The sequence below is a fragment of the Triplophysa dalaica genome, chromosome 24, assembly GCF_015846415.1.
Source record: "Triplophysa dalaica isolate WHDGS20190420 chromosome 24, ASM1584641v1, whole genome shotgun sequence".
Taxonomy (NCBI): Eukaryota; Metazoa; Chordata; class Actinopteri; order Cypriniformes; family Nemacheilidae; genus Triplophysa; species Triplophysa dalaica.
This window is the reverse complement of record NC_079565.1, coordinates 1,778,093-1,801,609: the sequence shown is the minus strand read 5'-3', so window position 1 is coordinate 1,801,609 and position 23,517 is coordinate 1,778,093. Positions and strand designations below refer to the sequence as shown.

Below are 23,517 nucleotides of genomic sequence, written 5' to 3'. Positions count from 1 at the left end.
GAATCAACGTTGATTTTGTAACCCTGTTTCACCGGCGTACCTGTAATTTTGCTTAAACGTCAACACTGAGTTTTAAACTATGATTTTCGGTACACAGTTTTTTTTAGCAACTAATAAAACTTGCTGTACATGATTTGCAATTGGACGGCATAAAAAAAAAATCTCTTTCTAACAATTAGATGTTCATTAATCTGCAGTGCAGGGATGAGATGCTTCATTTTCTAAAGAAAAAGTTTTGAACAATTACACCAAATGGAAAAATAATTATCTTAGAATTTAAATATACATCTATATTCTACATTTACACTTTCACATAATTTATTGAAAATAATTCTCATTCAACAACAAAGCACTTTCTTAAGGGTTTAATGATATCAGAATACAGAGGGAAAAAGCTTTTAATTCTAATTTCATACACACTGCAAATATACACAATAGCCTATATATAAATAATAACAAACATATGTACTCATTTCGTGACCAACATATGTACTCATTTCGTAACATTCTAAAATCTCAACAATTAAGTGAAAAAGAATCCAAGTAAAAGTAAGGAAAGTTTGTAGAACAAGAAGTCTTTCGTAGAACTTAACATTTTACTAGCAACAGTCATTAAAAAAGAAGAAGGAAAAAAAGTGTCTTCAAGGAAGAGTCTTCTTACGGCCACCACCACCCATCCTCTCTGGTGCATATTTTAAATATTTGGACATGGTCTTCATTACTTTTGTACTGGTTGGGTTGTGTGCATTGACGACTGCATCTAAAGGGAAAAATCAAAACAGCCAAGATCAACAAAATTGCTATAAATTTATGGAAAAGCTTTTAAGGATGTCAAAGTTACTTTACAACGTTACTATTATTTGCTTAGACAACTTGCAAAACAGTAAAACTAACATGAAAAAGAATCGTGATAATATTGTGAATCATATTTAACACATAAAATAAACTCGATTGGATTGTTTTCCATATCGCCCATCTCTTTCATGCTCTTTCCTTTGGCCAGTCTCGCTTCCAATCTCGCGATATTACCGTGAATGGACAGTAATGACGACGACAAACGGAAAATTTAGCTTATGTAACGTTACACTTTTTTTCCTGAAATTTTGTATCTGTGTGCACACGTATAATGTCTTATCCCTTAAAATCGACGTAGCAACCGCAAAAGCACAAAACGACACTGAAGCGGCACGAGTAACGTTAGGCCTCAATCGACATCTGTAAAAGTAACGTTATCCCTCCGCGACACAAATGTGGAAAAGCATTCCCTGAATATCGAGTTAGTAAATTCATTCAACAAACTGTGCATTTACAATTTTGCAAGAACTGACATAATGCGTTTAACTCATGACCTTGCGTATATTTGTGAAATCAGACTTACCTTTTGAACCCGCGCCCTCGCAGACCACTTTCTATCGTGCTCTTCCCATGGCCAGACCAGTCTCGCTTCAATTGACGTCCTCGATCAGAAAGACGGTCAGGATAACGGTCATATTTTCAAACATAAAATGGCGCGCACAGTTTCATTGGCCAGTTTCATGAATGACAGACAGATTAACCAATCATAATCAAAGCAAATAAGGTTAAATAACCAATAGGAATTGTTTCAGTGTGGTAAAGCAGCGCAATCTTTTATTGCTGTTGATAATATTTATACCAGAAGGTTCATGATAAAAATGTAAATGGATAATAAATAATAATAATAACCCAGCCGGCACATGACCGACCTTCAACGTTGAAATATGGTTGAAATAATGACAGTTGTCGTTTCAACGTTGAAACAACGTTGATATAACGTTTAATGCTAAATGGTTGAAAACCAACCAGTACATGACTGACCTTCAACGTTGAAATATGGTTGAAATAATGACAGCTGTTGTTTCAATTTTGATTGAAATGCTAAATGGTTGAAAAAGGGTAATAAAAACACTTATTAATCAACTTTTTTTTTTTTTACAAGATTCATATGTTGTATCAATTAATGTATGCACAGAATAAATAATTTCTGCCTTTTAAATTATTAAGATCATTGCTGTGTGATGCTGAGGATTTGTCCTCCTCCCTTCGTGGAGTCCACCCTGTTTCAAAAAAATGAATTGGCACAGTTATGCATTTATACACCAATTGGGAAGACTCAAATTGCAAATCATTAAAATGTAATACTTGACATTAATTTAGAAACAACATAAAACTTTGGCGCATCTTTAAAGGACTAGTCATACAATAGGCCGACATTGTGTATTAGGTATACAACACAAACACTGTTTAACGCAAATAGGTTCAAAGATTAACCTAGTTTTCCTTCTTTTGAATACTTTGCTCCACACGGAGTTCCACACCGCCGCGCGTAACGCCGGACTTCCCCAAATGTACAACGCCGGCGTGCTGAGCGCGTTAAAGCGCGCCATGATTGCGAACAGATTCGTGGCTTCGTTTCTGAACTTCATTCCGGTCTTGGTCACATATTTCACTGAGATGTTTAAAAAGGACGGAGACCACAAAACGAGAAAACAAATGACCACAAAAACAATAATGCGCAGTGACTCTTTCTTGCTTTCCTTCTCGCTGCTGGGCGCCTCTCGGCTTAGCTGATGTCTGGCGATCATGTACAGTTTGATGGTCATCACAACTTTGACGGCCACGATAGCCTGCAGGACTATCACCCCAAACGCGTTGATTTGAGCGGCAGACGCTACCGGCACGAGGCTTTGAACGGCAAGAATCGAAAAAGTATAAACCCAGCAAAGCGCGCAGACGCCGATCACGACCCCACGCGTGATGTGACGCTTGTAGAAAAAGGGGTAACACACGGCCAGGTATCTGTCAAACTGCGCAAACACAAAAGTCAACACGTTCACCCCTAGAAATGATGGCAGAATGTAATAGGTGCCGTTCCGGGACGGATAGCCTTCCTGGACATCAAACAGGCCTAGGTAGAAGACAGAGCAGCCGGTTAATGTGTCACTGATGCTGGTGTTTAACATGAAAAGGAAGCGGTTCTGAGAGCGCAGCGCATTGGTGCTCACGATGCCGACGACCACAGAGCCGGCCAGGAGAGCCGAACTCGTGGCGAACAGGATGTGAAAAATAAATATCAGATAATCTTCAGGACGCGTAAAGTCAACTGAGAGAGGAACGGTGAGGTTTAACGCGAGCATTGTAATGCGTCTTGTTGATGGAAGAGACGGGTTTAACGAGTGCTTAAGTAGACGAAGGTCCGTCTCTTGGGACTGTAATTTGACCAAGAGGATGTATGCCGACCATGTCACGTGAGAATAGTTTACATTAGGGGGGTTTTCAGGTTGGCTATCAGTCTTGCCTGCAGTTGAGGGCCTGGATGTGATTTGTACAACAGAATCCTTCAGAAAGTTGATCCACTCAAATCCATTGCATAATTCACACATTTAAAGTATAATATTAAGACGTTATACGATCTTTAATTATTTGCTTATTCAGGTATTCTATGCAGGGCCCTTTCCAAATAATAGCACATGTTCTTTTATTTCAAAGTGAAACTTAATACAATAATTATATATTCCTTGATCTGACTGTCCAGGAACAGTTAAGTCAGTGGATTTATATTTACATTTAGCAGACGCTTTTATCCAAAGCGACTTACAGAGAGTTCAGGGAGCAATAAGCGATATGTCATACTGGAGCAATAATACAATAGGTGCTAATCGTCAGTGTCATGATTGATACCACCATCGTTTTATCAACGTGTCATTTTTTTCTCCATCATTCTGAACCTTAACTTACCGTGTCTAATCAGTTTTTTAATCTTCTTTGGCTGATTTTATCAAATATTTTATTTTAGGGATGCACAAGAAATAATCGTCCATAAAGTTTAGACAGATATATTAAAGCCGATAAATTATTAATCATTTCCTCTGTTTAAACCACTTTAGATGCACGCTGCTTTACAGTTGAAGTCTTTAGGCATGATCATTCACTTTCTGCTATTAGCAAAACATTATTGATGTAGTATGTAGATATTTATCAATGTTCTTTTTGGCCAAGATTCTCTTGCATTGTTTCTCGGTCTGTGGAGAAGAACCACAGCTGTGACCTGCAAGGTGCGCTCTGACTTCAAATAAAATGGATACAAATTATGTTTAAACACTTCAATGTTTGAGAAAATGAGCCAGCCATTGAAAACCAGTGTCATTTTTTTATTCACTTTATACAAAAAGATTATCATAATGCATAAAATATAACATTGATATCTTTTAATTTGAAAAAGGCCATGTCAAAGATTGAAATCATAGTAAAATTAATGATTTCAATTAAACTCTAAATCTTAATTACGAGATTTTAGTGTTGATTTCACAGAAAGCCTCATGTGTGATTTGCTTGCAAGTTGTCTGTACATACATGTGCAATATATCCAGCCAACCAAAGACAATATTTTTATCAAGAGCAGTTTAAATGCGTGTTAGAGTTGACTGGATATTTTGAGAAATAAAGTGTGATGTCGATAGTTTTTATACATCTGTGTGTCTTTTTCCTGCTGCCACAGACATAATGATGACCAGAAACATTTCTCAACATATTTTTATATATATAAAACTTTATTTAGAAATGTAATGCTTTATATGTAAAAAACTGTGTTACCAAAAATGCTGAAGTGCTGTAGTGATCTAACATAAATTACAATTACAAAACCTTCAAAAAAGTTGCTGAACTATTTGTAACCTCTAAAACTTGTTTAAGAGATAAACTTGATTAAGAAATGAAATTCAGCAACTTAAAATGCTGCACTTCTATTCTATTCTATTAAACTTAAAAGTATCATTCCAAGTGTGCGTTACATTTAACCCTGAAAGAGTACACAAAGATCATCATGTGTGTCTAGTAAGACTGTGTTTATTACGATATGTTTAAACAGCAGCTAAATATTTTTCTCATAACTCCTCATAAATATTTAAAGTGACATTTATAAAGAGCAAAAACTTGTTTCCCATGGAGATTATTTTAACAACAAGCTGATCGCGATCAATAATAACTTTGTGTTTACAGAAACTGTGTGCATTTTTTCTACCTCAATAACCACAATAATGATCATCTATAATGGGATCATAATCTCTCCTGATTTGTTAAATAAAAGTCTCAGCTGATTAAATATGACCCAGAACACACAAATGAACAAGTTTCTGACAGGATCCAGGCCGTGTGTGTATGTGTTTTGACATGCTTAATTATCAGCTGACAATTCTAACATCCCTACGGCGTCATAAGACCGTGTACCACTCAGGGTCTAGTTAGGCTGCTAATTATGCACCTTGAGGTCAATCTCTTTATGAGAGCGGACGTGTGTCAACATGAGGAAATCAAGCACACTTGATTTGATAGCAAGGGAGAAACGAGTGGGATAAAACGAGCCCCCTAGAGAAGTAAACCATCACTGTAGGTTAAGTGCAGGTGAATGTTTTTTGCAGGGATGGGAGGGTTTCAGCAGATATTCTTTGACTTTGTATTGTTTCCCTAAAAGCTCTTTTGAATGCTTTTCTATGTGCTGTTTGACACGTAAATATTTAATATTCAATGGATGGATAATACAATGAGAAAAATGCGACAGGTGCAGAGAGGGATGTTTTTAAAACAATAAGGCCTATAGAAAGACCAACCATTAACATCCTACATCAATAACTAACATAACAATGCATTCTTTAAATAATTGTTATGGTTCTGAATCCAATAAAAGCACATGACATTTACATGACATATTAACAATAGAACCAGAGGCCTGTTAAGGTTTTCCTATATATTAATTTGAAGTCCATTGTAAAACTTACAGAAACAACATTAATAATAATAGCTACTAATACGTTGAATAATCTTATAAAATAAGTGATAAAAAAATCCAGAGAATTCTATACAAACTGCATATCCATCAGTTTTTGCATTACTCATGATGTATGGAATAGAAAATATATAAACAATGATCTGACTATAATAATAAATATATATATAATAAAATCTCTTTTATTTATTCATTATTGAGAGGTGCTGATTTTTAGACATTATTATTTTACATCAGTTGTGATATTCAGGACATCACTGTTATCCCCGTATGCCCCTTACAACATTGCAATATTTATGATATATGTTATGACCGGAGACTTGCACATTGCACATCTTTGGGGGCTTCAGGCTTCTCCACAGACTGAGGGGTCACACTGAGAAAGAATACACCATTGAACCATTGCCAGAATAAAAAATATCAGAAATATATTTTTTATATTTTAAAAGCCACTCTGATAACGAAACAAAGGTCAAGTTAAAGTGAAATATGTGCATGAGTGAGATCGTGATGTGATTGCTTTCATCAGAGGTTCAAGTCTATGATAGATTAAGTATTTTTCTTCTCTGGAATTTTAACTATTGAGTTGTGATGTATTTTTTTTTCATAAGAATAGAGGTTTAGATAAAAAGAAAGAGAGGTTTATAGACCAAAAAAAAACAGAGAGAGAGAGTGAGAGAGAGAGTTTACCCTTTCCTCTTGCATGGCGTTTTCCAGACTTTACTCAGTAGGGTGATCCGGAGTGCAGAACAGCCCCTGATATACAACAAGGGGGTGAGAACTGCGTTCACTCGTGGTAAAGTGCGCAGAGGGTCCGAACCCTCGTTTTTAAACGCGTAGCACGTGGACCCCGCGAAATTGCACGCAATAATATGAATAAATATGGGCAACCACGCGACCAGAAAGCACAAGGCCACTACTACGATGAGATGCACGGACGCGCGCTTGTTGTCTCTTTCCGCGCTCTGGGGCTCGCGCTCGAGCTGATACTTTGCAATGAAAAACAGTTTAATGTTCAACCCAATCATGATTATTACAGTGAAAATGTTTGCCACAAAAGTGCCAATCCCCGTCACTCTCTTCGCGACCCCCATAGTCACCAGATTATTAACAGCCACGATGATAAACGCGTAAACCCAGTACGCCAGTATCACCAGTAAGGTTCTGTTGCGGGTCATGCGTTGGGAGTATTTGAAAGGTGAAGAGACAGCGTGGTACCGGTCCGCCTGCGCGGCCAGAATCGCCATATAAGACAACCCCAGAAAAGTAGGCGCAATGTAGAAAGTGCGCGTGGGGGAGTCATAGCTGTCACGCACGTCAAGGACGCCGCAATAATAATAGGACACGCCCGAGCAAATGTCACTGAGACAGGTGCTGAGCATGTACATGAAGCGGTTCTCGTTACGCAGCGCTCGGTCTAGCATGATTGAAATACAAACAGACACGTTGAGAAAAACGATGGCAGTGGCGAGAATTAAATTGAAAAGAAACAAAAGCACGTTGCCAAAACTGTTGAGAGGCAGCACTGTGGCCAGATCCGCAGGACTCTGAGAAATATTCATCAGTGATGATAGTGTCAGCATACACAGTTATGAGAAACAGAACAAAGCCATCGGTAACCGCACGCGTGTCATTGCGCAGAGTGCACGAGAGCGCACAGGTGACGGTTTTTAAAAGACGCGCGCGAGGTGGATTGTGGTCTCTCCTGACTCACGTGTCAACTTCTTGGAATAGTATCAACGGCATGAAAACAATATGCAAAACAGTTTTCCCTTTAAACGTTCATTGAAGCATTAGAACTAGAGTGTAGGCAGTGCACATTACATGACTGTGAAATGACATTTATTTCCAAATACATCATAATTTGTTGGCATACTCAAAGAGAACAGCTGTCAAAAAGATGCCTAACAAACATAATGCACTACAAAATGTGACACGTAAAAAATTGTTGTCATGTTCAAACCACATGTCATATTTACATTTACACGGAAGACACTTTTATCAAAAGTGACTTACGAAAGTTTAATGTATAGGTTTTATTATCAGTATTTGTGTGCCCTGTAAATCAAACCCATGGCTGTTACACTACCAACGCAATGCTCTTCCAGCAGTGCTACAGGAACAAAATGTAACACACAATGTAGGCCTACGTAAGATAGGATGACCATATGAGCCATTTCAACAGGACGCATCCTTGACAGGATTTGGTTGCGTCTTCCTTGAGTCGCATTTGTCATCCGCATACGTCATCGAGGTTCTCACTTTTCAGTTAAAAAAAGCATTAAAAAAATGAACATTTAACATCGCTTAAGACGTATAATCATTGTAGTTCATTGTAGTCATTCTTACCTTGAAATACAACAACTGCCTTTATAGAATAAAACCTGAAATAACAAACCTCGATGACGTATGCGGTCAACAAATGCGACTCCCGGAAGACACACCCAAATCCTGTCAAGGACGCACGCGTCCTGTTGAAATCGCTCATATGGTCACCCTAACTTAAGAAGTAAAGCTGAAATAGATCAGTGTGAAAAGAGCTTACTTGTTCCAACTAAAATCATAACTGCATCCATACACCCAAACCACGGCAAAAGAAGGCCCACAGCAATGCTACCGCTAACATTTATGGTAACCAATGTGAGAGCATTTCAGGGTTATAATTAACTCTCCTTAGCTTATCTTTATCATATATTCTGTCAATGACCTCTGCCTGGCAAATGGTCAAAACTGCTAAGACATAGTGTTGCATGACCTCTCTATACAATTAAAAAATAAAGGTGCTGCCCTATGCCATAGAAGAACCACTTTTGGCTGTATGGAGTATTTTTGCAAAAGGTTCTTTAAACTTTAGAAAGATAAGAAAGAACTGGTTCTTCTGTTGCATTGCTGTTAAGAGCACCTTTATAAAATACCAAATAGCACCTTTAATTTTGTTTATCCCCAGTTCGACATTTACCAACCATGTCTTTTGCCATAGATAAACAATCTTAACCTGACCTTTGACCCCTTCTAAGTGATCTCAGAAGTGTTTCTAAACTGTTTGTCTGATCCTTAATGATGTAATAAACAGAAAAGTATTGTGTTTGCTGTGTGCACATTTGCTCTGCTTGGTTAGTCACAGTAATGAGCATCAATATGGGGATTTTCATCTCCTGTGATATTCTGTTCAACTTCAAAAAAATTCCCATGTGTAGATTTATATCCCAAAATACACAGGTGAAGATGAATGGTTCTGAAGGACTCTCCTTTGTGTGTGTTTTGATAGGATTATTCCTGTACTTGAATTTGACAGTTCTAATAGATGTATGACTACAGGGTGCTAGTGGCTTTCCGCTCAGGGTTTAATTAAGCTTTATGAACGGGTCATCTGTCAACATTAGAAAATCAAACAAATTTAATGGTGAAAACAGTTAGGGACTCCCACAAGAGCAACAAAATGTATGACTCATAACATTAAGCCTATCTGACAACAGACATAAATATCCCCAAACGCATCTTAAACATCAAATGAAAGAGACAGACAAGCAGCTAAGGTGCATTTAATTATTTTACTCTCAGTATTGATAACATTATAAACATTGTCAACATTCAGTACATCTCAAAGCGTGACATCACATATGCATCTGTTTAGCAAGAAGTATTGTTCACTGCCATTCTTACTGGATGTCAAAAGACATTCCCTCTTCATATTAAAATAATGAACTAAAGAAAGTGCTCAACTTTGCTAATAATCTACTTAAATGTTTAGCACTTTCCTTCAGAGAAACCAAACAAACAAACCCTTGACAGAAGGATTAACTTAAAATAAAATGGTTATCTCAGGGCCACTTGATATCCAATGTCCAGCATAACTTACAGGTCGAAGAAACAGTGTTTTCATGTCATAGTACATTTGACCTGCAAGTAACTGACACACAGCAGTATTATTGTACATACAGAGTTGAAACCAAACTGATATGATAACACAAATAACATAACACAACAAAACCAACAGTGCAGACCTATAAAAGGTAATTCATCGTTTAAAATAAATAAATAAATGTCAGTAGAATGGTGAAAAGCTCAAACTATAAAAAGACACAAAAACAAATCTTTTAAAAATATGTTCTACACAAGTAGGAGTGCAGTCATGAAAACACAACTTGAAGACACTTTTTCAAGTCAAACAATATTAATGGTCAGTTGAAACGTTATGAAATGTATGAAAAAGATGAAACCCCAATGCCATGCATGTTTTGGGATAGTAGAGGGCTCATGCAAAATCCTGTATTTGAACAGAAGTCGGTAGAAAATTTCATAAAAACACATGCAAGATGGTCACTGGCAGTGATAGAATATGTGAAATAAAGAGTGTATATGTTTTTTTTGTAACTTTTGAGGTGTATTTAATATGACCCATGACAATTTATGTAGTGGTAGCTTTGTTATTACCAATTATGATAAGCAACTATCTGTTTTAGTAAGCAGTGCTAATATAAGTGTAACTTATTGTTTCTATGTCTGCTGAATTTTCAATCAGAATCAGAAAGAGCTTTCTCTTTGCTTTACACACACAAGGAATCTGTCTTGAGAAACTTAAGTTTGAGAAACATCCAGATAAAATATGATGGGTTTTTGCAAATTATTTCCAGCCAATGGTACAAATTTCTGGCTCAGACAATCACAGTTTGTTAGTAATGTCCGAATAAAAGAGAACTGAAGATAACAGACAGAAGGATTGCTCTGTGGCAAAGAGGTCCAGACAGGTTACCACTTCCGCTGAGGGTTTGTTCTTCCTTACGATTTTGCACCTGTTTGGCTGCATGCTGTTCTGCATAAACCATGTAAAGCTCTACACAACGGCGTGCTTTCATTTGCTCAATCAGTGCTGGATAGCCAATCTCCACAATGCTAACAGTATCGTCGTCATCCTTGGCTTCCTCTCCTACTTGCTTCTGAGGTTGACTGGGTGTTTCAGGTGGTTTGGAGGTCACAATTGTACTGGGTTTAAATGTATTGTTGGTGCTTGACACATCTTCTTGAGCAACAACTGGATCATTGACTTCAACAGTAACTTCGGCACCTGGTGCCGCTTGGGGCTCTGAAAGATCTGGGGATCTTCTTGATCTTAGGTCCCGTTTCTCTCGCACTAAGTCTTTTCTTTTCATACAGCTGTCCATGTACTTATCATAGGACTGAGGTGGAGGATTCTGGAAGATATCATGAGGGTTATTGTTATTTTGTTGCCCAGAGGCTGAACTGCCAGTTCCAGTACCACCTGGTCTTTGACCTTGAGAGTTAGGGTCCTCATTTACATTTCCATTAGGGGGTGTCTGACCATACCGTTTGTACATGTAGTTATTATAGTAATATTCCTCCTGTGGGTTGTGGAAATTAAAACGAGGACGGGGGAAACTTCCGAGACCGTAGCCCAGAGCCATCCCAGCCACTGCTCCGACTCCAGCAGCCATAATTGCCTGTTTCCCAAACCCTTTTGATTGGATAGAAGGGCCCATACCCATGCCCTGCACAGACTGGGCAAAGGGTGATCTGCCACCGCCGTAAGCCCCGTAGTTACCACCATAGCCTGGGCTCATGATTTTGTTATTGGGGTTCCAATAGGGGTACTGGGCTGCTCCTGCAGCTGCTCCTGCTCCTGGTCTTACTGCACCGCCACCATACTGGTTAGGGTAGGAACCTGCTCCTCCTCGGACTGGATATCCTGGATAAGAGCCTCCACCTGGGTAGGGGTTTCCTCCTGCCTGTCCAGGGTACCTGTTGGGGTAAGAACCTGCACCCCCTGGGTAGCCTCCTTGTGCTGGGTAACCACCTTGTCCTGGGTAACCACTGCGCCCTGGGTAGTTACCTTGTGCTGGGTAACCACCTTGTCCCGGATAACCACCTTGAGCAGGGTTACCACCTTGACCAGGGTAGCCCCCCTGAGCTGGATAACCACCTTGTGCTGGATTACGCCCCGGATAGCTACCTTGGTTAGGATATCCTTGACCTGGATTAGAACCTGCCGGTGGGTACCTGCCTTGGCCAGGGTACCCGCCTCCAGCCCCAGGGTTGGGGGGAGGATTTTGATGTGGTACTTGAGGTTGTCGAGGATAGTTTCCTGGGGATGAGTGTGTCCCAGTTGAGGAGCCTTTAGTATTGCTGCTGCCACTCTTTCCACTGCTGCTGCTTCCTCCTTTGTTGTTGCTGCTGCTGGTTTTGCCCAAGCCAAATCCACCTTTACTCCCACCTCCTCGTTTGGCCACAGTTGAGACTACAAGAGCCATACAGAGAAACAGCACTGTTAGACGACCCATCTCTGTGGAAAAAGAGAGAAAAAGAGTAAATCAATACAAAGATTTTATGAGATCTTACAACCTGATAATGCTTAGCTTGTGCTGGTATGTTTTCAACGGTTAGCACTGATGACAGGCCTAAAAGCCATTCTAAATAGGTTTGAAAAGATAGTTTTTGTATGTTAAAGTCACCATGAAACGGAGGTTGCGATTGACTTATTTTCCGTATCGTGACGTGTACAAGATTTAAACGGCTTCTGAAATTACGTAGGCAGGGGCTTTGTTTGCCCTTCCCTTTTTGATTGGTTTGTTTTAAGTTGGGCCTGCAGGGGAGGGTCAAAAATGCCTGGCCATTGGACAATCCATGTAGTCCTACCTTTTTTTTGTTGCTGACGTCATGTGTGGTAAAGTGTTGTTGTTGAGAGGGGGAGAGGAGCTTAACGTTTTCGATAGAAGATTACAAGTGTAGCTGAATAAAAAATAAATAATGGTGTGTACGGATAAATCATTTATAATAATCACTGCAACACTGTTTAAACACTTTTTCTATTTGATTGCATGGTGACTTTTAAGGTCCAGTGTGTATTTTTTTGGGAGGATCTAACGACAGAAATGCAATATAATATACATTACTATGTCTTCAGATGTGTATCAAGACAACATAAACCGCTGGTCCCCTTTCATGGAATTCGCCATGTTCTTTCTACAGTAGCCTTAAACAGACTGCTCAACAGATTGTGTTTCATAAAATACGTTATCTCCTTTGATAAAGAAGAGGAAGCATGATGAGCGTGATGCCATAGCGCTTCAGAAGGGAGGGGAAAAACAGTGGTTGCAATTCACTAGATGCTTCTAAATTTCATACACTTGACCTTTAATATAAAATAATTGGTGTGTGTTCAAACTGAGTCTTAAACCCCATTCACACAGACTGTAGATTACAGATAAGTGTCTTATATAGACATCTGAAATGGCATAAGAATGTTCATGCTCTGTTCATTTCTCCTTCAATGGAGCCTTACAGTGAAGAACATAGAAGCTGTTGTATGGAAAAAGAGTTGCTCAAGGGTTCTTTCAAAATTCCATGAGATTTCTAAATGGCATTTCGGTGGAAAACTGCAGTAACGGGATTGGCACACCTCCAAACAATCCTCATCCATGAGGCATACGTCGTAATCCCCCAGCTACACAAACTTTTCCAAGTCATGACATGTCGACAGGCGAAAATACATTGGTATTACATAAATATTGGTAGGTTCACGTATAACAGAATTCGTCAATATTTCTCCTAAATTACTGTAAATGATCAGTTATCATGTTCATTTAAACAGGTTTATCATTTGCGACATACGTAATGTATGAAAACAGAAGCCAAACGCTATATAGGACGCGCACGGTGGGGGGGTCACCACTGCTGGTAGAGGTGGCCATTTCCAACGCCATCCTATGCTTGATCCAACGATGCATTGAACATTTAAAGGAAACGCATCACACCACTTCATTCAATAAACCGGACAGTATCATCTTGCCAATATAAATCCTGACCAAATACAAACAGCGGCAGAAATTTATTATGTAACTGCGTATTTAACACAGTTGATAGATTATAAATACAGTAAATATGGACAGCGATTCCTAGATGTTAACATCGACTGTCCGGTAAATATCCGGTCGCGCAGATTCACAAACGCCTCGAATAACGTAACTATTATTAGACATGCGGCCGTGAAATGCACCTGTTATTGTACAGATTAAACATTACACCTATTATAACACTCCGACCAATCACAATACAGCAAGCGCTGTTTATTATGACAATAAAACGGGTTTGAATCGCTACAGTACCTATGAGTTGATTTCAGCTCGTTTTCCAAGGCGACTGTTGTTCCCTTGACGCGCGTTCACGATAGTGACGATGAAAGTTTCCCTTGCTCGGTCACTGCGCATGCGCATTGCCTCTAATCTTGTGACGTAATTTGCCAGAAGTGACTGACGAATTCTGGTAAGGTAATACTTTAATATGCTTTTCCAAGTATATCTTAAAAGTTCATTGATTGAAATGCCCTTAAATAAATTAGACCAAAATTAAGTTACTTTACAATAATTTACTTGTATACTATTTGGACATGAAAAATTGTCAACTCTCCAATCAAACCAAACCAAATAAAACGGGAATGAATTGTAAATACATTAAGTGTATAACAATTTTGAACATGTGGCCATTTGTCTTTTCTTTATAGACCATTTTGAAAAGCGTTAAAAATACTGATCCAAAATGCTTCATTTTCAATTTAACCAAATTACAACTCAGAACATTTTGAGCCAATCTAAAATGTTAAATTAACTTTTTAAGATTAAAGAAATATGAAGACTTGAAAGTGCTGCTGGAGCAATGTTTACATTTTGTAAACCTGTTTTTAAGGTTTAGTTTTCACACTCCCATTTTTCTGTACATTAAACCATCGTGTAAATTTTAGCAGCATCTAGCGGTAAGGTTGTGAATTGCAACCAACTGTTCACTCCAATCCTCCCCTTCGAGGCACTATAGAGGCAGACACAGAACCAAGATGTCGACACGTTTTCGGTTCTTTCCCGAAAGGAGATAGTTTTTAACGAAACCCACTGTTGAGGAGTTCATCTGTTTAGAGATACTGTAGAAACAAAAAACTAAAGCAAAGCTTTACAGCAAACAAAGATATTTCTTCAACATACATTAACGCATTTGGCTGACATTGTCAAAAGTGACAAGACATGAAAAGAACTTTGCAAAGAAGATAAAATTTTACCCCTTTATTCACTTTTCCATGACATCTTTTGTAGTTGCCGCTTGCGGCTATTTTTCAGTAGATTTATCTACTAGCATATACATGAAAAAAAAAAATCTTTATTATAATAAGAGTTAAGAATAACAGACAAGTACATAAAAACTGGACATTTAAAGTAGACAAACAAACAGAGCTGCCTAATTATTGCCCATGTGCGAGCGTGGCGGAGAGTGCCAGACAGCTGAACTAGTGCGCTTGAAGAAGCGAGGTTTGGTCCGCTGGAAGATGTCTTCCAGCTTGGGTGGTTCGGGTACCCCAAAATAAGAATAAAGATCCACAGGGTTATAATATTGCTTCATTATAGTCTGCTGTAGCGGCATACCTGCACAAAACAAGAGAAATACATGAGCAAAAAAGAAAAAAAGTCAGTTAAAAAAACATGTATACAAAATGTAAATATACAAATGTAAGCAGTTTAATACCCTCGGCCCAGGATGGAATGGGTTTTCTGGGAGCAGATTCATCATCTGTAGAGTCGTCGCTGTTCTGATCCATACCATAATCTTCAGGATTCACCAAAACTGCCACCTTTTGGCCTTTAGGAGTGATCTGGTAGGACTGCGGAGATTTCTGCCAAAAACAAGAGGGGACTATTTACAAACTAGCTGAGATCTTACTTTGCGAACATTCCTTTTCACACATCAAATTAAAATAACTGGAAGATTTCGTCGTTTCTTTCCAAATCCTCACCTCAATGTCGACCGTAACATTGAGTCCAGCTCCAATATCCATAGGTTTATGGTGAGCAGCTCCTTTCCCAACTGGAGTTTTCATAAGAGAGTTCTGAGAACATCGATAAAGGGCTTCAATAACACAACAGTTCAACAAGACATCATCAAAACCTGAGAAGATTCCTACTTACCTCAAGATCTACAGTAACATTATGAGCTGAACTCTTTGTAATGGTTGTGTTGAGCATAGCGGACGCTTGTGTTTGCGAGACCTATTAAAAATATATATGCATGACCAAGTTAACATCCTGACTGATACCTAATCAACATAGCAGAATGCATACAATACAACAAAGCAGTAAAGGTCCAAATAAGAGTTGAATTACCTGTGCTGCAGTGGCTGCAACACGTTTCCGTTCTGCCTCCCGCTCCTCCTCAGCTCGCCTCTGCTCCTCCTGTAAAAACAAAAAAATTAAACCAGCTACATTTAACTAAAGCAAGATACCTGGTGTGCATAACGCAGTCTTTAAAAGGTATTTGACCGATGACATCATACTCATGTCAGGCAACAAACATGACTCACCATCTTCCTCTTTTCCTCCATCTCTCTCCGCTCTTTCTCTCTGGCTGCTCTCTCCAGTTCCATTTGCAGAGCGATTGCCTTCTCTCTCTCTAGCCTCTCTCTGCAGAACACAACACATTTAACCTTTCTCGGATGGATCAGAACCGCGGATGATTTCTCAAAGACATTGCAAATAAAAAAATATGAATACAGCACGAACTTCTCAGCGGCTGCCTGTCGTTCCCTCTCCAGTTCTCGTTCCTGTTCTCGCTTCAGTTCCAGAGCACGTGTGGCCTCGGCCTGTTTACGGGCTTTCTCTCGCTCCTCTTCGGCTTTACGTTTGGCCAGTAGCTCCTGGAGCCTTCGCTCTTCTTCTTCCTAATGAAGAAACAAGTAAATTTGCTCTATGCGGTTCTTCTACGCAAACTTTAACAATGGATCACTCCAAGTCTTTTTGTTAAGCCAAAGAGATTGTGCTTCAAATCAAGTTATTTTACAAGCTTCAAATGACTTTGTTGTAGCAACAGTTATAATAGCAACAAAACTTCAATTGATAAAATTGTAGGTTACTTTTAAAAGAGCAACTTGGGAGGAATTCCAAGAGACTCCAGTTATATAACAACCCTTTACTGTGGCACCGTTGCTTGACCCATTGAGCCATGAGAGAGCTCCAAAGGTTTAAAGACAGTGCTAGCACCAACAGTTTTAACAATGTTTGCACATTTCTAATTCTTCGTGCACAAAATGCATCCTAGAATATACAAACAAATTTGTTTGGCAATAGTGAGCAAAGCTGAAAGTGTAATATGGCTTTTCTCACTAAAGGGTTTGACTTACAACTTGCAGAAGCTTCTTTTGTCTGGCCGCCTCTTCCTGTTTCTTCCGTAGTTCCAGTTCTTCCTGTCGTTTAGTGGCCACCTTTCTCTTGGCTTTTTCATCTGCCAACCGCTCCACACGCATCTAAGAGAACCACATGAAATCTCCATGAAGCACAGTGCACCCCAGATCCCATTTTACTTCATTCGGTTTCCCATCAACTTTGAAATTTATGTACCATGTCGTTTTTCTTTTCAAGTTGTGCCATCTTCTCCTCAATCTTCTTTTTCATTTCCTGCTCCTTCTCTTTCTCTCCCTTCACCCGAGCCTCAACAACCCGTTTCAAGCGCTCATCACGCTTCCTAAAGAGAAGAAATTCACTTTTGAGACCTGATTAGCATTCACATCAACCCTACATTTGCAATTATTTAAGATCTAGGTAGTTTCGGGGTCCAAGACATGTTCTGTGCAGGATTCACGAGACTTATTCAGGCAACACCAAACCTTTTCATTTCTTCTTGTTTCTTTCTTCTCTCGTCTTCGATTTTCTTCTTTCGTTCATCCTCTTGTTCTATCTTCTTGTTCAAAGCGTCCCACTTTTGCCGCTCTCGCTCCTGAAAGAGTAGTGAATATTTTACAGATTACATTTTTTAAAGATCAGCAAGCTTCGAAAGATAAATGCTCCCGAGTATTCATGCTGTGACAACATGTCTGGACGGATAAATGTAAAAATTAGTCAGCTCTCAGACAAACATCAAAGACTCACAAATGGGTAAAGGTGAAATTCCCAACCCACACAAAACACACATTCAGGAAATGGACGTGAAGCACGTGAAAAAGGTTAATCTGATGTGAGAGTCACCCAATTTCAATTGTTAAATTAAAATTCACTTCAAATGAATGGAATGTTTTAACACCGGTTGAGCTCTATCAACAGCAAGGGCATGATTTCACTACCACAGAAAGTTTTGACTGTGGTAACAAATTGACACACTTGATAAAAGCATTCCTTCATCAAAAACCCCTTATCAGAACACAAACAGTTAAACAGAAATGAATTCTGGGTGCTTCTAAAGATAAAATGGTTTTGACAAAAGTGAAGTCTAGATTCTCAGTTCATACTCACCACAGAGCCTAAGCCCAACTAAGGGGGGAAAAACAGGAAGCACGATTACCAACTACAATTCTTACTTCGACAAATATTAGCTAACAAACACCTCTCAAACATGTAACATACTGACCTTGCCCTCAACTTTAGTGGCAGACTGTTTGATGAAGGATTGTTTGACAGCGTTGCGGCCCAGAGATCCAGGTGTCATCATCAGCATCTGATTCTTCTGCACAGTGTGCATGAATGAGCGCATGTGCGGGGCAATACTCTATGCAAACAGACAAAATTTACTTACATTATTCCAAGCCATTAAATAATTGAACAGGCCATTTAATAATTAAACGCTGTTGTCAGCCCAGACAATCTAGCCAAATTGAGCTCAATGGACCAATTCAGCTCTCAAACCATTAAAAAACAATACTAATGCAATCAGCCATTATGTGGTTTCCACAATAATGCGCTCAAGTTTCAACAAGAATTCTGACGTGGGCTGCATTACAGTAGTGGTCAGAAATGGTCATACCGTGACACACTTCTTTGGAGGAGAGAACTTCTTTTTGGGTGTGCTGATCTTTTGGACTGCTTCTTCAGCTGCACGCCGTTTAGAACCAGAGCGTGTGGCTCTACCAGAGAAATTCAAAAAGTAAGAAAACATACCATATAATGCAGATGACGCAATACATTACACCGTCATCTCACCGGATTTCTGCTGTGGTTTTCGATTCTCCACTGCCATCTAGAAAATAAAAACTCATTTGATTTCCACAACATTACTGTATAAACAACAGTTTAACTCCTGTTAGATAGATACCAGTGTCTGATATGCAGGCTTTCATAGATCGTGTAAGACGACATTGTTCACTGGTGCTGGGAGACTCCTCGATCTGTTCAGCAGGACTGTCGTTCATCTCCATTTCATTTTCTTCTGCAGGCTGGGATTGAGGCTCCTATGAAAACAAATGCAAGTTAAAGACCTCCCGAATCACCTTGGAACACGTTTTTGATGTGTTGACAATTTCAACAAAAATGAACAGCATATCAGATAGCCCCGCCCCCCTTTTAAAGTAAATCGATAAAATTGTAGGTTGCTTTTAAAAGAGCAACTTGGGTGGAATTCCAAGAGACTCCAGTTATATAACAACCTTTTACTTTGGCACCGTTGCTTGACCCATTGAGCCATGAGAGAGCTCCACAGGTTTAAAGACAGTGCTAGCACCAACAGTTTTAACAATGTTTGCACATTTGTCATTATTCGTGCACAAAATGCATCCCAGAATATACACACAAATTTGTTTGGCAATAGTGAGCAAAGTTGAAAGTGTCAAAACTGCATTGAACAGCGTGTGATACACGTCCGTACTGAACTTAAATGGGAGATTAGGAAGATCACGGATATCATTTGAAGCTATGTGATTTATGGGTGCGATACACAAGCATTTGTCTTCACTCAAGGCTGTGATGCCTGATCTCTTCCACAAAGATTAAATACACAACATACTGTGCTGACCTGAAATGTTTTGTTTTCTCCACAGATCTGCTCATATGATGTCATGTCTCAACCAGAGTATACTCCCGTGCAATAATATCTATTGCACTATGCATATGTTATTCACCTTGTAGGACATATAGGTGTTCGCAAGCGGCTGATATAACATGCCGGTCCAGAAAAGAGGGCAGGACTCTTCGGATTCTGAAGTGTATTTGATTGGATAAGAATTTTGATGAAAGGCTGAAGTGTTGCGTGATGTCATGGGATTTCTAGATATTTTTTGAGCACACGTACAGGACCACTCGTTTTGAATGCGTATATCCTCCATTGGCATATTTGGTCAGTGCTTAAGAGCATAGTTTATTTTTAGTAAAAGGAAAAAACTTTTCTGATTTCAGTGGCTCTTCAAGCTATAGAGGAAACAACAGCTAAAGTGAAAATAAACCCTTACATCAGGTTGGGTAATTTCTGGCTCAGTGTTGGTTTTAATGGCTTCTTCGTTCCCCTTCTGCTCCTCATCGATCCTAAAGCAACGAGAAATTCTGGTAAAATAATCTGGGCCGGTAAATGAAAGGTTGTGGGTTCAAACACATAAGAACCATTTATCTCAGCGCACTTGATCATGGCATAGAAACAAGGTTTTTACTTTTGTAAACATGACAATTCATGTTGGATGGTTGCGCCAACCCAAATAGTTTGCTTACAAGACAATGTGTTTTCTATCCATTTTCAGGTCCACAAAACTCTGTTGTTGTATAAATGAAACTCACTGTTGTTCTACATTCTCTTCTGCATCCTCAGGTTCAATGTCCATACAGATATCCCCTAGAAAGAAAAACAAACATACAAGGTTTTATTTGTCCACTCAGGTGGAGAAATTGTTGGATAATTATATGCGAGGTTGTAAAAAAAGCTGGTTCAATGGGATGTTGGCATTACTTACAACCAGTGTTGGGGAAGTTACTTTTAAAAGTAACTAGTTACAACATTGAGTTACTTTCCACAAAGAGTATAAAAAAGTAACTAAATGTTGCTTGTGTAAAGTAACAAAGTACTTTTGCGTTACTTTTTCTCACCTAACTGTTGCTCATGATTCTGCAGACTTAGCTGTTCTTGAGTGTTTGACACTTATGCATTTAACAAACCTATTACACACACCTTTATTTTCTTTAAAAAACACATTTCAAATATTGCCTGACCAGAAGTCCTACACCTCAGAGTTCTGCCTACTGTTGAAACTTCTAACTTCGGTGTCACTCTCCATTTTTATTGTGTTTTGACAGTGCGGCTAGTGTCACAAGATGGCGACGGTGAGCATGGGATGGCAGAGTATTTTCCAGTCATTTAACACCATGCGGCAAAAGGTGGATTTTTGGCAAATATGTGTGTGGTTTTTTTTTTATTTAAAAAAGTAAAATAAAACTTCTAACAGTGACCATGCCCTTTTAAATCTGCAGATCTGTCTATGCATGCAGCACCACAAACAGTAGAACACAGCTTGCGTTTACAGTCACGAGGCATGAGACCATTGATTTTGCGGTGGTCTGTCATCACTTGTAATTTCGCAATCTGAAAGTTGACCTGCAAATCCCGGGCATGTTTGGAAGATAATTGATTGCGGTTGAGAATGAAAGTTATCCATTGAGCATGACCAGCATTTGGTCCATGGTGGCGAGTGCGGCAACACTGTAGCACCAGATCTGAGCTCTGGCCTCCCATCACTGGGTCAAGGGTTGCCAGATTTGTGAAACAAAAATGAAGATTTAACACTGTAGAAATTGCAAAACTGCCTATATCTGCAGAGCGACTGTTTCTGCGCAAGCATGAGCAATCAGGTCTACACTACTTTTATTTTAGAATTTCACTTCTAAGACTTTCAAGTAACTTGAGCATTGATATGTAAATTTATAAAGTAATGGTGTATATTACTATAAGTAAACTGATTATGTAATCCACGTTACTTGTAACGGGTTACCCCCAAGACTACTTACAACAGGCTTAAAACAATTTGTCGGTCACTCACCACTGACGGAGCTGCTGCAGGTTGAATTTCCCTGTCTGATTTTCTTCTTTAGGAAAGAGCGTCGGGATGCCCTACGAAGAGCTTCCTGTGTCATGCTCTGCCTGAGGCCCACCAGTGAGCGCCGTACCACAAGCGACCGACGGACTGATCTCCGGGTTGAGCTCAGAGGTGTGCCCTGGCACTCAGAGGCTGCAATGGGGATTTTATTGGCAGATCGATTTGGAGACAGACCAGAATTTAGCAATGACTCTGCACTCAAACGTTCGGAAGAGGGAATCTTCACCACGGCTTCAGCCACCAGCAGGTGATCCTGGCAAGAACCATCGGCTTCCCTCACATCTGGAACGTTCTCTACCACTTCAATCTCTTCGGGCTCCTTGGCTTTGGGGGCAGCTTTGTTGCGAGTGATGCGTTTGACAGGTTCGCTCTCGGCCGCCGCGGTAGCCTTGTTGCGTCGGGTGCGGCGAGCAGGCTCCTCCAAGCAGCTGTCGGAGGTTTGTGGGGTAACCAGCTCGGAGATTGTGTTTAGGGTCAGCTGGACAGAGGAGCGACGGACATTGCTACGTTTGCCCTTGGAGAAACTGGAAGGGAAATGGAACATGAGGTACTGAAATGTATATGAAAATACCTACTCTAAATGGCACAGAGATGTAACTCCCCATCAAAAATAATAGTATAGCAAATTGAAACTGGTCCATGATAAAGTGAAAATACAACAGAAGAAACCTCACCGTCTCTTGCTGCGAGACTCATTGAGTTCCATCGACACTCGTTTTCTACGGTTTGTCTTCTTCTGTGATGGAGTTTTGGGCATGAGCTCTGGCTCTGTGCTGAAGTCACTGCACCACAAAACATCACAAAAACAACAGTGTTGCATTAAATGACACAATACAGAAGTGCAGAAGCGCGTCACAGGCTCCCCGCCCTCTACGGTCTCACCTGGAAAACATGCGGTAGGCTTCCTGCTCGATCTCCCCCAGCCAAACCATGTGGACATTATCAATTTCATCGGTAAACTCCTGCAGTTTGCCACAAAAAACCTGCATGAGGGATCGAGTGGCCTCCGGTAAAGAACTCATGATGGCGTCCCTGTGAACAATGTCAATTGAGTGTTTTGAAAATGAACCCAGACAGCATTATAACAACAGCAGGACATAAACAAGACGATGCCCCCCAAACACAATGCAATGACGTTTCGCAAAATTGAAAATGATTGCCTTCACGAAATGCACACAATCATTTAAGAGCAAATAGCTTGCAAGATTTACTGGATTTGAGTCAAACAAAGGGGAAGACCATATAAGGTGTGCATCCAGATATTTTTAAGGTTGTGCCATCGGTCTCCAGATCAACAAATATTGTCTCGAAAACGGCCTTTTAATTCTTATATTTACACATACATGCGCGAGCTTATAAAAAAACGTAAACTTCATACTCATCTCAGTTCAAACGGACATGCCTATGCGCGTGCGCACTAAAATAAGAATTACAACTAAACGAATATTTATAACGCACGAACGTGGCTACTCAAATTATTTAACGTTATACGAAAATTAATAACAAAGCAAATGTTGTTTTTTTTCCCGAAAGATAAGTAACGTTAGCTATAGCTAGCATTAAACATTTTTAAAGCAAAACTTCACCTACCTCTTCAGTCTTTATAAAAGATTTTGGCGCAAAATGACTATAAACTAGATCAGTAACTAGTTTAAAAACCCTTTCCACTAATTTCCTAAACCATTAGACAATAAATTCACGTTATCCGTCCAGTACGACAACGTCTTGTTTTCCAACCACCCGCTCAAAACGTTTTAAAGAGTTTAAATTGTGCTCTGCCCAATCACAAGCGGTCATCAGCAAAATGTAGGCGGGATCAGAAATTCCGTTTGCAAATGCAAACCAGAGAGCTCGAGAGCTCTGCTACAAATGTCTGTCATAGCAAATT

At 39.5% G+C, this 23,517-nt stretch overlaps 4 protein-coding genes and 2 non-coding genes across 7 annotated transcripts; all 6 read right to left on the bottom strand.

Annotated features, from left to right (window-relative positions):
* Nucleotides 1-350: 350 nt before the first annotated feature.
* On the bottom strand, nt 351-3,155 carry LOC130413985 (C5a anaphylatoxin chemotactic receptor 1). Its single transcript, XM_056739569.1, has 3 exons — nt 2,290-3,155; nt 1,379-2,075; nt 351-760 (listed from the first exon to the last, which is right to left on the bottom strand). The coding sequence occupies exons 1-2, from the start codon at nt 3,153-3,155 to the stop codon at nt 2,024-2,026; spliced, it is 918 nt and encodes a 305-aa protein (XP_056595547.1). The 3' UTR covers nt 351-760; nt 1,379-2,023.
* A 2,885-nt stretch (nt 3,156-6,040) lies between these two features.
* On the bottom strand, nt 6,041-7,362 carry LOC130413984 (adenosine receptor A2b-like). Its single transcript, XM_056739568.1, has 2 exons — nt 6,491-7,362; nt 6,041-6,176 (listed from the first exon to the last, which is right to left on the bottom strand). The coding sequence occupies exons 1-2, from the start codon at nt 7,360-7,362 to the stop codon at nt 6,107-6,109; spliced, it is 942 nt and encodes a 313-aa protein (XP_056595546.1). The 3' UTR covers nt 6,041-6,106.
* Nucleotides 7,363-9,337: 1,975 nt separating this feature from the next.
* On the bottom strand, nt 9,338-14,020 carry prnprs3 (prion protein, related sequence 3). The gene is made up of 2 exons (XM_056739545.1): nt 13,921-14,020; nt 9,338-12,098 (listed from the first exon to the last, which is right to left on the bottom strand). The coding sequence occupies exon 2, from the start codon at nt 12,094-12,096 to the stop codon at nt 10,474-10,476; it is 1,623 nt and encodes a 540-aa protein (XP_056595523.1). The 5' UTR covers nt 12,097-12,098; nt 13,921-14,020; the 3' UTR covers nt 9,338-10,473.
* Nucleotides 14,021-14,850: 830 nt separating this feature from the next.
* incenp (inner centromere protein) lies at nt 14,851-23,376 on the bottom strand. 2 transcript variants are annotated; one of them, XM_056739529.1, is made up of 21 exons: nt 23,220-23,376; nt 22,512-22,661; nt 22,304-22,411; nt 21,573-22,153; nt 20,320-20,374; nt 20,001-20,073; nt 18,872-19,007; nt 18,760-18,796; nt 18,584-18,683; nt 18,191-18,328; nt 18,076-18,093; nt 17,454-17,563; nt 17,188-17,311; nt 16,971-17,093; nt 16,354-16,511; nt 16,155-16,254; nt 15,958-16,026; nt 15,763-15,843; nt 15,591-15,683; nt 15,323-15,470; nt 14,851-15,222 (listed from the first exon to the last, which is right to left on the bottom strand). In XM_056739529.1, the coding sequence occupies exons 2-21, from the start codon at nt 22,649-22,651 to the stop codon at nt 15,038-15,040; spliced, it is 2,577 nt and encodes an 858-aa protein (XP_056595507.1). In that variant the 5' UTR covers nt 22,652-22,661; nt 23,220-23,376; the 3' UTR covers nt 14,851-15,037. The 2 variants fall into 2 exon arrangements, with proteins under 2 accessions (XP_056595507.1, XP_056595508.1); XM_056739530.1 differs by lacking the exon at nt 18,076-18,093.
* Nucleotides 16,691-16,826, bottom strand: LOC130415105 (small nucleolar RNA SNORA50). The gene has a single exon (XR_008905874.1). It is a non-coding gene; the product is annotated as a small nucleolar RNA SNORA50 (small nucleolar RNA).
* Nucleotides 19,137-19,272, bottom strand: LOC130415103 (small nucleolar RNA SNORA50). The gene has a single exon (XR_008905872.1). It is a non-coding gene; the product is annotated as a small nucleolar RNA SNORA50 (small nucleolar RNA).
* Nucleotides 23,377-23,517: the final 141 nt, after the last annotated feature.

What these genes read in the sequence shown, in the direction of transcription:
- incenp (XM_056739529.1), bottom strand. Translation starts at nt 22,651, where the DNA reads ATGAGTTCTTTACCGGAGGCCACTCGATCCCTCATGCAGGTTTTTTGT. An exon ending in GAGTCTCGCAGCAAGAGACG is followed by an intron (nt 22,154 to 22,303) that starts GTGAGGTTTCTT and finishes TTTCCCTTCCAG; the next exon opens with TTTCTCCAAGGGCAAACGTA. An exon ending in ATGTTACGGTCGACATTGAG is followed by an intron (nt 15,471 to 15,590) that starts GTGAGGATTTGG and finishes TGTTTTTGGCAG; the next exon opens with AAATCTCCGCAGTCCTACCA.
- LOC130413984 (XM_056739568.1), bottom strand. Translation starts at nt 7,362, where the DNA reads ATGAATATTTCTCAGAGTCCTGCGGATCTGGCCACAGTGCTGCCTCTC. An exon ending in ACGCCATGCAAGAGGAAAGG is followed by an intron (nt 6,177 to 6,490) that starts GTAAACTCTCTC and finishes ATTCTTTCTCAG; the next exon opens with TGTGACCCCTCAGTCTGTGG.
- prnprs3 (XM_056739545.1), bottom strand. Translation starts at nt 12,096, where the DNA reads ATGGGTCGTCTAACAGTGCTGTTTCTCTGTATGGCTCTTGTAGTCTCA.
- LOC130413985 (XM_056739569.1), bottom strand. Translation starts at nt 3,155, where the DNA reads ATGCTCGCGTTAAACCTCACCGTTCCTCTCTCAGTTGACTTTACGCGT. An exon ending in TTCAAAAGAAGGAAAACTAG is followed by an intron (nt 2,076 to 2,289) that starts GTTAATCTTTGA and finishes TTTTTGAAACAG; the next exon opens with GGTGGACTCCACGAAGGGAG.